Source organism: Rattus norvegicus, chromosome 19 (assembly GCF_036323735.1).
Source record: "Rattus norvegicus strain BN/NHsdMcwi chromosome 19, GRCr8, whole genome shotgun sequence".
Lineage (NCBI taxonomy): Eukaryota > Metazoa > Chordata > Mammalia > Rodentia > Muridae > Rattus > Rattus norvegicus.
This window is the reverse complement of record NC_086037.1, coordinates 68,014,142-68,026,468: the sequence shown is the minus strand read 5'-3', so window position 1 is coordinate 68,026,468 and position 12,327 is coordinate 68,014,142. Positions and strand designations below refer to the sequence as shown.

Below are 12,327 nucleotides of genomic sequence, written 5' to 3'. Positions count from 1 at the left end.
ACCCACTCTTCCATCTTTAATGCTGCGGCTGTCATTCCACTCAACTACTATTCTGTCAGATTCGTGGACTGGTGCAGCGAATCGGACTACAGCAACAAGGTGGTGGGCCTCAGGGTCTACACTGCCTGCAGGGGCCGGCTATTCCGGCAAGAGCATGAGAGGAAGAGGGAGGCCCTCCACTGCTTGAGGAGTCAGGTGTCCCATGAACATATTATCTAGAATCTCCCCCTCCTTTCCATCCCAGACCTGCCTCCCAAGAAGGGGAGGGACCAAGAGAGCGCTACTGTTCCAACCAATCCCATCAGTGAAATTCACTATACTCAGCTAAAAAAACAAACAAACAAACAAACAAACAAAAAAACAAAAAAACAGATGAAGAAACAACAAAAGTCAGTAACTTTCAACCACAGACAGAAAAGGAAGAAAAAAACGTGAATAGGACTCAGTTCTAAACCAGGGGCTACGGTACAAGGCGTCTCTCTCACACACGCTAGGAATAGAAGGACCACCCGATGCAGACGCTGCCTCAGGTCCCGGGGAGCCCACATCAGCCCCCCTGCATCTCGCCGAAGAGGAAGGTGCAGGTGCACATCCGGTCCGCGCGGACCGGCCACACCCGTCGCCGCCGCCGGGCTCCGAGCGGGTTACCTGAGGCGTGTGGCCTCCAGCCGCAGCCAGGCCAATCGGAGTCCCACGGACTACGTACGGCCGCCTACCGCCGGCCCCGGAGAAGAGGCCGGGGCTCCTGCCTGAGAGCTGGGCCCACAGCCGCCAGGGCCCGGGCTCCGGGCTCTGGCGGAGCGCGCGAAGCAGCAGCAACGCGGCCGCCATGGTGCCGAGAGCGGCGCCTGCGCAGTGGGGCTCCGGCCGCCCTAACGGTCAGGTTTGGAGGGCGGTTGCCCTTTGCGCCTGCGCGGGGTTGAAGGTTGGGCGCTTCTTGCGACGCCTGCGCGGTGCGAACCTTCTGGTCTCGGTAAGGTTAGCGGCTAAACTCCGGTGTCAGCAGGGAGCGCAGCGCTAACGCTAGCAACCCCAGCCTGCGGGTTCCCGTGGAGACAGGCCACGGTTACCCGGTATTTGTCTCGCCTTTGTTTTATTTACATTTCAGGTTGCGGTTTCCAGTGCTTGGCAAGTGGATACGTGATCCGGTTTTCACATTGCCTCTTTCTCTGGGGTGCGATTGGTGGTTCCTGTTGACCACTTTCTGCCCTCCTTTATGTATTTATTTTCTTGTTGTTGTTTTTGTTGTTGTTTTTTCTAGACAGGGTTTCTCTGTGTGGTCCTGGCTGTCCTCTCTTTGTAGAGCAGACTGACTTTGAACTCGGAGACCCACCTACCTGTGCCTCCTAGTTTTTGGGTTTTTTTTTTTTTTCGGAGCTGGGGACCGAACCCAGGGCCTTGCGCTTCCTAGGCAAGCGCTCTACCACTGAGCTAAATCCCCAACCCCTTGTTTGTTTTTTAAATACAGTATCACTGTGCATGCAACAGAGTCTGGCTTCAAACGAGATTCTCAAGCTCCGCCTCCTGAGTACTGGCTTGACAAGCATGAACAGAACCAGTTTTTTCCTAACACCAGAGATCCTTAGGATGCTCCTGGCTGGCTACAGAATCGACTTAGAAGTCAATGGTGTGTGAGACCACAGAGCAGCAGCTGCATAGAGAGTAGGAAAACGGTGCTCTCAATCTTAGGAGGGAGGGGAGCTTTTAAAGTCCAGGGGCTGGAGAGAGAGCTGGCTCAGCTGTTAAGAGAACTGGATGCGGGGCTGGGGATTTAGCTCAGTGGTAGAGCGCTTACCTAGGAAGGCCCTGGGTTCGGTCCCCAGCTCCGAAAAAAAGAACCAAAAAAAAAAAAAAAAAAAAGGCATGTACCCACGGTACCCTGCAGAAGTAAAAGTTTAAATCATTTAATTTTATGTGTATGAGTGTTTTACCCGCATGTATGTAAGTGTACGTGTGCCTGCTTGGTGCCCTCAGAGGTCTGAACGTGACATTGTATCCCCTGAGACTGGAGTTATAGATGATCGTGGACCATAATGTGGGTGCTGGGAATCAGCCTGGCTCTTCCGCAAAAGCAACAAGTATCATAATAAAGCCATCTCTCCAGCTCCATAAACATTTTAATTAATTTACTGATTTTATATGTGTGGATGTTCGGCCTACATGGGAGCATGTGCCTGGTGCTTAAGGAGGCCAGAAGAGTGCATTGGATCCCGTGGGACTGTACTTACAGATGGTCGTGGGCTGCCATGTGGGTACTGGGAATTAAACACGAGTCCTCTGGAAGAACAGCCGGTGCTCCTAGCTGCTGAGCCACCACACTAGCATTTGACATCAAGAATGTCTGTATTTGGGGGTTGGGGATTTAGCTCAGTGGTAGAGCGCTTGCCTAGCAAACGCAAGGCCCTGGGTTCGGTCCCCAGCTCCGAAAAAAAAAGAAAGAAAGAAAGAAAAAGAAAAAAAAAAGAATGTCTGTATTTGACAGATTTAGAGAAACTACAAGTACACGGCCCAAGATTACTCTCGAGCCAGGAGTAGCAACTGTAATCCCTCCACAGGTGGATATGGGAATTCTGTAACCTTAAATTCAAGGTGAGCCAGGCCATGTTGTGGAGAGCTTGTCTCGAGATTAAGTAAGTTAAAAAATATTTTAATGTTTATTAATATGCTAATATATTTTATTAATATATTAAAATTTAAAACAATTAAAAAAAACAGTGTAGGGAAATGGCCCAGTGAATAAAGGGCTCGATGGGAAACCTTCCATTTGAATTCAGTCTCCAGAATCGGTGAAAAACCCACATGCATTGCAAACCTGTCATCCCAGTCTCCTACGCCAAGGAGACAAGAGGGTCAGCTTATAACCGCCAGCTTTTCCACCTGTGCCCCAGGTCCCAAACGGCAACTCAAAGGCGTAACATTATTAGTAAATACCTAAGCCATAAGCTAGGCCCACTCCCCAGCTAACTCAAGTTAAATCCCGTTTATTCTAACCTGAATTCAGCTACGTGGCTGGCTTCCTCTCCTCAGCTTATTGACCATCAGTTTTTTTATTGATAGGTGATGCTTCCACAGGGTACTCAGGAGATTATCCCTATATCACCTGGAAACAAGGCTTGCTAGAAGTCTCGGAGCCCATATAAGTATGTGGGTCAATGTACTGGCTGGTTTTGTGTGTCAACTGGACACAAGCTGGAGTTATCACAGAGAAAGGAGCCTCCATTGAAGAAATGCATTCCTGAGACCCAGCTGTAAGGCATTTTCTCAATTAGTGATCAAGGGGAGAGGACCCAGCCCACCTGTGGGTGGTGCCATCTCTGGGCTAGTGGTCTTGGGTTCTATAAGAAAGCAGGCTGAGCAAGCCAGGGGGAGCAAGCCAGTAAGTAACATCCCTCCACGGCCTCTGCATCAGCTCCTGCTTCCTGACCTGCTTGAGTTCCTGTCCTGACTCTCTTTGGTGATGAACAGCCATGTGGAAGTGTAAGCTGAATAAACCCTTTCCTCCCCAGCTTGCTTCTTGGTCACGATGTTTGTGCGGGAATAGAAACCCTGACTAAGACAGTCAGCTATCCCGGGATGGACATCTCAGTGGTAGAAACGAGAGATCCTGCCTGAAAAACCATGTGGAAGATACGGGGCTGGAGGAATGGCTCAGGAGTCAAGGGCACTGGCTGTCCTTTCAGATAACCAGGGTTCAATTGGCAGCACCCACTTGACCACTGTCAACTGTAACTCCAGTTCCAGGGCACGGAATACCCTGCTTCTGGTCTCTGTGAGCTCTAGACATTCATGTACACATACATACATACATACAAGGAAAACACACGTACACATAAGATAATTTAAGAAAAACACAAGGTAGGAGGAGAGAACTGACACACAGGAACAAACCCACAGGGACATACAACCCACAGGTTTTTTTCTTCCTATATAGATATATGATAATTTAATGTATATATGATTTTCTTCTGTATATATTTTTCTATATAATATATATGACTATATAATTTTTATGATAAAATATGATACATCTTTTTTTCCTTTTTTTTTTTTTTGGAAAAAGGGTCTCTATGTCCTAGAATTGCTAAGTAGATCAGGATATCCCAAAACACAAAGTTCTGCCTCTGCCTCCTGAGTGCTAGGATTAAAGTTGTGTATCCCAACACTCCATATATTTACATCGTGTGTGTGTGTGTGTGTGTGTGTGTGTGTGTGTGTCACGGTGGTGCTGGTGGAGGTCAGAGTCTTCTCCCCTTTCATCACTCATCATGTGGGTCCCAGAGATCAAGCTCAAGTGACCTACTTTCACTTTCGGGGCCACCTTGCTGTCTTCTTTCAACCAAGTTTTGCTCAATATCTGATGGCGGGTCTGGTAAGACAGCTCCCTGGTTAAGATCCCTTGTTGCCCTTACAGAGGACTCAGGCTGCTGTCTGGCCTCTGCCTGGCTGTTGAGTCATAACCACCACCAGAAGATGACAAGAACACAGCCGCTGGAACCCGTCAGCCAATAGCCCCGAGCAAGTTATTAACTCCTAAGCCTCAATTTTCTCATCAGTAAAATGGGCCTAATAATCATTTGCAAAGCCAGGCTAATGCCAACCTTGGGTTTCCCACACGGCAGTTAGAGAGATGAAATGCAATAAATGCATGTGAAAGCAACTTGTGAACCAGAAAGCCGCTCACACTGGGAGCCATTACTAAGAGGTTGTGAGAAACAAGTGCCTGGGAAAGAGTCTATTATCGCGAGCGCACGCGTGTGTGTGGATTGTGCCACTCAGAGGACAACGTTTGGGAGCTGATGCTCTCCTTTCACAGGGTTTTCACATCCGGGCTGGACTTCCGGCCACTCTGCTACCCTGAGAGACGGTCGGCTTTACCAACTCCTAGACATTTCCTTCACCGCCTCGACTCTTTCTGCTTACTCGTTTGTACTTCCGTCTTACCTTTCTGAGCCTGCAACCCTGTACACGGGGACACTCCGGCCTGCTTCCCCCCATACTGCCTTGCTCTCAGTGTCTGAGAGAGGCAGTGTCTCAGGGAGCTCCTGCTGGAGTCACGTGCTTTAGTGGACCATACCCTGACGCCAGATACCGCCAGCGTTGGGTCCAAGGAGAACTCACCTGAGGAGAGAGGAAATCATCTGTCCAATGTAGACCTTGAAAACTAACTCCCTATCCCCCCTCACCACCCCCTCCACAGGGTTTCTCAAAAGGTCCACCTGCCTCTGTCTCCTGAGAGCTGTGACTGAAGCCTGTGCCACCCCTGCTTGGCAAACTGTCTTTTTAAAAAAGAATAAATTCGTATTTTTCTGTGCATTGGTGTTTTGACTGCATGTGTGTCTGTGCGCGGGTGTCGAGTCCCCTGGAATTGGAGCCACTGACAGCTGTGAACCCAGGGCCGAGCGCTTGTCTACCACTGAGCTAAATCCCCAACCCCTCAGTCAGTGCTCTTAACCACTAAGCCATCTCTCCAGCTCAGATTTAGGCTTTCTTATCAAAACTTAAGTGAGTGACCATCAAATTCAGCCTGCCTTCTAGATATTTATTTATTTACTTATTTACTTATTTACTTATTTATTTATTTATTTTTACTCAAAGTGATTTTACTGCCTGTATACACATAGAACTTATACGACTAAAGCAGAGGCTATGGGGGACTCATATTTCCAATTGGGTGGGAGCACCCGCTTCGGCCTACAGTATTGAGTCAACACTGCTCTCTATCAGAATCAGACAGAATTTAGCATCCTCATCCTTTCTGTTCCCCTCAAGGTGTTTTCGGACAGGGACCGCTTTCTTAAGCTAATGGTAGAGATCCTCAGGGGAATCGCGGGCAAGGTTTTTGAACTTAAGGATTCTCAAGATTGTATTTCCAGGCACAAACAGACCCGTGCCACACCGTGTGAGTCCCTCAGGATTACACCTGTCTGAGAGGAAGTCAGGCTTTTCTTGGCCAGTTTGTAAATCTGTTCCTTCAGGTGGTCAGATGTCGACTTCAGCCTTAGCCACGTGGGGACGCTACCTCGGTAGGGTAGCGCCAACTGGGACAGGCCTTCATGGGAGTATGCATGTGACCCATGTGGTGGAGGCCTGGCAGCAGAGAGAGCTAGACATTTATTTTTTGAGGCTGGGTCTGTCTCTCCTTCCCTCCCCCACTTCTTCTCTTTCTCTAAGTAGCCCTGGCTAACCTAGAACTCACTATGCCTACTATGCTGGCCTGGAACTCCCAGAGATCCACTTGCCTCTGCCTCCTAAGTGATCAAAGGTGTGTGCCACCATGCCTTTTTCTTTTTCTTTTTCTTTTTTTTTCTTTCTTTCTTTTTTTTTCTTTTTTTTTTTTTTTTTGCTAAAGACTATACTTTTAGGGATCATTTCCATAGTTTGTTACTAGAAAAGTTTCCCTGACTGTGTAGAGCACCCGAAGCCATGAGGACGAGAAACAGCAAACAGCATCCCCTCCTGAGTGTGAAGCCGGCTCTAGGTGCTGCTTCTGCGTGGCTGCCTCTTGCCACTAACGATCTCATCCTTCACTCCTATGGGAGGGTGAGAGGGAGGGAACGCAGTCTGAGTGGAAAAAAAAAAAGACCTTCGTACAAATTCATCTCCCTGTGGGGGAGGGGGTGGGAAACTGCAGGAGGAAGTAATATATGAGAGAATAAAAAAGTGTACACAGACGAAGGTAAATGTGAGCTCTAAATGTCAGACACTTATCTCTGGGAGTCTGTGCAATAAAGATGCATATATTAAAAAAAAAGAAAGAAAGAAAAGAAAACTCTGCTCCCTCTCTGAGAAGGCAGGATCTCCTATAGTCAAAGCAATCGTGAGCGCTAGGATGGCAGGCACCAGCATGCCTGGTCCTTTTCTGTTCTGTTTTGAAACTAGGCCTCAGGGTGCAGCCCAGGTCAGTCTCAAACTGTTGGCCCTCCTGTTTCAGCTTTCTGGTTGCTAAGACTACAGGTGTGCACCAGGCCCACAGGCTACAGGCGTGCACCAGGCTCACAGGTTACAGGTGTGCACCAGGTTCACAGGTTACAGGTGTGCACCAGGCTCACAGACTACAGGTGTGCATCAGGCCCATAGACTACAGGTATGCACCAGGCCCACAGACTACAGGTGTGCACCAGGTTCACAGGTTACAGGTGTGCACCAGGCCCACAGACTACAGGTGTGAACCAGGCTCACAGGCTACAGGTGTGCACCAGGCCCACAGGCTACAGGCGTGCACCAGGCTCACAGGTTACAGGTGTGCACCAGGTTCACAGGTTACAGGTGTGCACCAGGCTCACAGACTACAGGTGTGCATCAGGCCCATAGACTACAGGTATGCACCAGGCTCACAGGCTACAGGTGTGCACCAGGCCCACAGACTACAGGTGTGCACCAGGCTCACAGACTACAGGTGTGCACCAGGTTCACAGGTTGCAGGTGTGCACCAGGCCCACAGGTTACAGGTGTGCACCAGGTTCACAGGTTACAGGTATGCACCAGGCTCACAGGCTACAGGTGTGCACCAGGTTCACAGGTTACAGGTGTGCACCAGGCCCACAGGTTACAGGTGTGCACCAGGCTCACAGGTTACAGGTGTGCACCAGGCCCACAGGTTACAGGTGTGCACCAGGCTCACAGGTTACAGGTGTGCACCAGGTTCACAGGTTACAGGTGTGCACCAGGCTCACAGGTTACAGGTATGCATCAGGCTCACAGGCTACAGGTGTGCACCAGGCTCACAGGTTACAGGTGTGCATCAGGCTCACAGGCTACAGGTGTGCACCAGGCTCACAGGTTACAGGTGTGCACCAGGCTCACAGGCTACAGGTGTGCACCAGGCTCACAGGCTACAGGTGTGCACCAGGCCCACAGGTGCAAATTCAAGTTTGCTCTTTATCTACACTGGAATTTCCTTGTCTGAATTCACTGTCCATTGAGGGATCGACATTGGCCTCATGCCTGTGTTCTTCCTCAGTGCTGCTGGAGACGGGTCAGTTACTGGCAAAGAAGGATCAGCTCTGAGTGTCCGATGTGCAACCTGTGTGTCTCAGGATCGGGTTGACATCTATTCCAGGAACATGGGGGAATAGAGGACATGGGGAATAGATCTTTGAAGCAGGAAAGGGTACACTTGTCAGCGATTGGGCTTTCCCCTGGTTTTCAATGAAGCAGGAAACCATGTCCAGTGTGTAACTAATTGCTACATATGTCATCACTACCTCACCCCTAAACAGACGTAAATAGAACTGTTGTATGGCTGGGGGACAGCAACACATTGCCTTTCCAAAGGGTGACAGTCCTAGGCCTCTGTGCCTTGTGATCAGTCATAGCTTGTCACTGGCTAGCTCGGTCTTACACTCTCCTTGTTTTGGTCACCTCAGGTTTTCAGCAAATCAAGGGCAAACCTGCTGATCCTATAAGCCACACTTGACCTTTGGATTCATGATTAGCGAGGACGGTGTGCCACACCCCAGCCTTTTCTTCCAGGAGGCCTTACCTTTGTCCCCTCTGCCTGCTGGGATTTTCCAGGGCTCTGTCTTCAGGAGACCACTGGCCCCTTCTGTTGCTTAGAAACACAGAACAAAAAGAGACCAGGCCAAAAGCAAGGGCTTAAGATATGGAGGGAGGGAGACAGCAAGAACTTCTGGAGTACACAGTGAGACTCTGTCTCAAAATAATTTTAAAACCTTTTTGTTGAGGTGCAAAGAGTAGATATCGTAAGCTGGCGTGACGTCTGACTTTAAGTTTAGCATTTGAGAGGTGGGAGGCAGGAAGATCAGGTTCTAGGCCAGCCTTAGTCGAGTAAAGAGTTTCAGAAGGATGGTCTGACAGTTCAAAGAGCTTTGCTGAACAACCATGAGGACCAGAGTTTGGATCTCAGCACCCATGTTACAAACAGGATGCCTAGAGCCCCGACTCAAACTAGAGGTAGGATCGCTGGGACCTTCTGTCTTCTAGGCTAGCTGAGAAAAGAGAAGCCCAGGCTTCAGGGATCCTCATTAGAAGGGGAAAGACCCTCCCTCATTAGAATAGCCAGAGAAGTATAAGAGTACAGGAAGCCTTGATGCGTGTTCTGACTCTCTCTCTCTCTCTCTCTCTCTCTCTCTCTCTCTCTCTCTCTCTCTCTCAGATAGGGTTTCTTTGCGTATCCTTGGCTCTCCTAGAACTAGCTCTGTAGAGCATGTTGGCCTGCCTCCACCTCTCTAGTGCTAGGACTAAAGATGGGCGTCACCACTGCCTGGCCTTTTTCTGACCTTTCATAGTCACAGGGGCAGGAGCCAGCACAGATACACACAGGCACATACGACTTCTCTCTCACACAAATAAATAAGTAGATCTATTTATCTTTGCTTTATGTGTAGGTGTTTGACCCGCATGCTTTGCCTGCATGTATGTCTGTGCACCATGGCGTATGCCTGATCCCACAGAAGCCAGAAGAGGGCATCGGATCCCCTGGAACTGCAGTTGCTGATTGATTTTTTCTTTATTTTAAAGAATTGCAGGGAATGGCTAAATGGTTCAGCAGCAGGTAAAGCACTCCCTGCGTCAGCTACATGACGGGATCTCCACAACCTGTGTACAGGTAGAAGGAGAATAAAGTGTTGTCTTAATACCTAAATACACCTTCTACAGAAGCGTTTTGCTTTGTGGTTCTGGGGATGAACCCAGGGTTCGCCTGTGGCAGGTACTAAGCCCTACTTCTAACTCCCTTCCTGTTTCATATTTCATTTAACCTGTTATTTACTATTTGGGTTCCAAGGCAATCCCATAGGATGAAATTACCTATTTATAATCTGAACAGACAAGTTGTATCAAGTCCCACAGACGATGTCTACAGTGTATCTGCACTGATGTTAGGGGGGGACTAAAGTACTTCTCTAGGTAGAGACCACATTATTTTCCTGATGCAGGAACATGGCTCATCAAAAGATGCTTTAGTTAGTCAAAACTTAAACCTTAGCTCGGTGGTGGTGCATGCCTTTAGTCCTACACACGGCAGGCAGAAGCAGGCAGATCTCTGAGTTTGACAGCATTCCTGGTCTGCAGAGTGAGTTCCAGGACAATAGACAGCCAGAGCTACACAGAGAAACCCTGTCTCTAAACCTAAAACAAAAATGTCGAAATAGTGCATTTTATTATATTGCTTTCTCCTCCTACTGATAGCACTGGGCAGGCTAAGTGAACTTCCTGCCTCAGCCTCTGAGTAGCTGGGTTTATTCCCTGGCTGGCCTAGAATTATGTAGACCAGAACTCTCAGTGTAGCCTGGGCCTGCCTCAGACTTTCGGAGATCCGTCTGCCTCTGTCTCCTGAGTGTTGGAATTAAAGGGGTATACCATGATGCTAGGCCAAATCTCGGCCATCATGATATTTTACCACAGTAAAAACTGGGGAACAAAACTATTATTGGACACATTTACACATGCCTTCGTTCCCGCTGCTTGGTGATGGAGGCAGGATTGCTGGAGCCTAGCAGTTCAAGTACAGCCTGCACATGTGTAAGGGTGTTTTACCTGCATGTACGTCTGTGCACCTTGTGTGTGCCTGATGCCCTCAGAGGCCAGAAGAGGGCTTTAGATCCTCAGGAACTGGAGTTCCAGACAGTTATAACCCACAGTGTGAATGCTGGCAGCCAAGTGAGACCTCTGGAAGAGCAGATAATACTTTTTAAAAAAAAGATTTTATTTATTTTATGTCTATGAGTACACTGTAGCTGTCTTCAGACACACACCAGAAGAGGGCATCAGATCCTGTTACAGATGGTTGTGAACCACCATGTGGTTGCTGAGATTTGAACTCAGGACCTCTGGAAGAGCAGTCAGTGCTCTTACCCACTGAGCCATCTCTCCAGGTCCTGGCCCCTGCTTCAAGTCTGTGCTTGTGTAGTCTCAGCTAACTTGGAAGTCACTATGTAGACCGAACTGGTCTGGGACTCACCAAGCTCTGCCTGCCTCTACCTACCTCGTGGTAGGATGGATTGTATACCACCATGCCTGGCTACCACATTGTCTTTTTCTGTTTGCTTGTTTCATTTTGTTTGTTTTTTTGTTTGGTTTCCAGGACACGGTTTGTCTGTATAGCCTTGGCTGTTCTGGAACTTGCTCTATAGATCAGGCTGGCTGAGAACTCAAAGAGATTTGCCTGCCTTTGCCTCCTGAGTGCTGAGATTAAAGGCGTGGGCCTCCACCACTGGCCTCACATAGTCTTATGAGAAACAAGAAATGTCTTTGGGGGCCCCTGGAACTGATAGGAATATAGAAAAAAAAAAAAACAAACCATGGGGTCCAGTTTTAAGTGCTGGGGCATGGTTTGGTACCAGTGGGCTTAGCCTGAGATGAGTCTTGCTTCATTTCCCAGCTCCTGTGGTATGGGAGGGCAATGTGCCACAGCACTGTGGGAACCGGGGAGCAAAGCCAGTAATCATTTATTGTGTAATGAGCTTGAGTGTCTGACTCTAACGCTAAGAATGCTGGCGATCAGGGCCTCCACAAGGGCCTAGGCTGTCAGCTTACCACACGGCCACAGTGGAGGCTGGAGGGAAGGAAGCTTCCAGAACTTTAAGGGGAAGAGGAAGCACAGTGTCCAGAAGCTCAGGATGGGTCATGGACTCTCTCCCGGTCTAAATGGTTGTGGGTGTGGAGTCTGGAAGTCGCGTCTCTGTTTAGGGACAGACACATGCTTTCTTCCTTGGGAAGGGGTGGTCTTCCTTTCCGAGACTGGGTCCTGACTCAGTTTTCACTCCTACTTTAAAAAAATCATAGGGGCTGGAGAGATGGCTCAGTGGTTAACAGCACTGACTGCTCTTCCAGAGGTCCCGAGTTCAATTCCCAGCAACCACATGGTGGCTCACAACCACATGTAATGGGATCTGATGCCCCTCTGCAGGTGTGTCTGAAGACAGTGACAGTGGACTCATTCAAATACACAAAATAAATAAATCTTTAAAAACAACAACAACAACAGCAGCAAACCCAAAATCCCATTTGCAGCCACAACTGACTTAGTTTAATGATGAACAATTAGCTTTTGTTTTTGGTCCCAGGGAGCAAAGGTACGTTGGAATGTAGGTGTCTTTAGTAAGAGCTCTTTGAGTTCATAACTAACTAACTATACAACTCTGGCTGGGGACAAAGTCTGGGAAGGAAACACCCCTGTAGAATGAATCCAAGGCTCTAGGTTGGGCTGTTTGATCACAAAAAAAAAAAAAAAAAAAAAAAAAAAAATTGCATGTATCTGATGTGAGTGTGGTCACGAAGGTAAGAGACAAGTTTCAGCAGTCAGCTCTTGCCCTCCACCTTGTGGAGGCAGGGTCTCTGTTGTTGTTGTGGCTTGGCTGTGTACCC

General features: G+C 48.6%; 1 protein-coding gene, 1 long non-coding RNA gene, 1 other non-coding gene and 1 pseudogene across 18 annotated transcripts in view; 2 read left to right on the top strand and 2 right to left on the bottom strand.

Annotated features, from left to right (window-relative positions):
• The window catches only part of Spg7 (SPG7 matrix AAA peptidase subunit, paraplegin), a 34,136-nt gene extending 33,286 nt beyond the window's left edge, over positions 1-850 (bottom strand). For 3 of the 5 annotated variants that reach the window (XR_010060009.1, XR_010060010.1, XM_039097806.2), the window contains exon 1: positions 649-831. Coding sequence is in view for 3 of the 5 variants with exons in the window: in XM_039097806.2 (XP_038953734.1) it covers positions 649-831 (183 nt within the window). In the remaining 2 variants the exon portion in view is untranslated. Of the gene's footprint in view, positions 1-648 lie in introns of all 5 variants that reach the window. The other 2 variants (NM_001399110.1, NM_181388.3) reach the window with 1 other exon arrangement.
• On the top strand, positions 840-5,311 carry LOC102551789 (uncharacterized). 12 transcript variants are annotated; one of them, XR_010060286.1, is made up of 5 exons: positions 840-973; positions 1,469-1,627; positions 2,483-2,589; positions 3,058-3,248; positions 3,410-5,311. It is a non-coding gene; the product is annotated as an uncharacterized LOC102551789 (long non-coding RNA). The 12 variants fall into 12 exon arrangements; XR_010060281.1 differs by having other exon boundaries at positions 880-1,174; XR_010060282.1 differs by having other exon boundaries at positions 883-1,073.
• Positions 5,312-5,624: 313 nt separating this feature from the next.
• On the bottom strand, positions 5,625-6,076 carry Rps13-ps1 (ribosomal protein S13, pseudogene 1; annotated as a pseudogene).
• A 270-nt stretch (positions 6,077-6,346) lies between these two features.
• Positions 6,347-6,570, top strand: LOC120098732 (small nucleolar RNA U3). Its single transcript, XR_005497145.1, has one exon. It is a non-coding gene; the product is annotated as a small nucleolar RNA U3 (small nucleolar RNA).
• Positions 6,571-12,327: the final 5,757 nt, after the last annotated feature.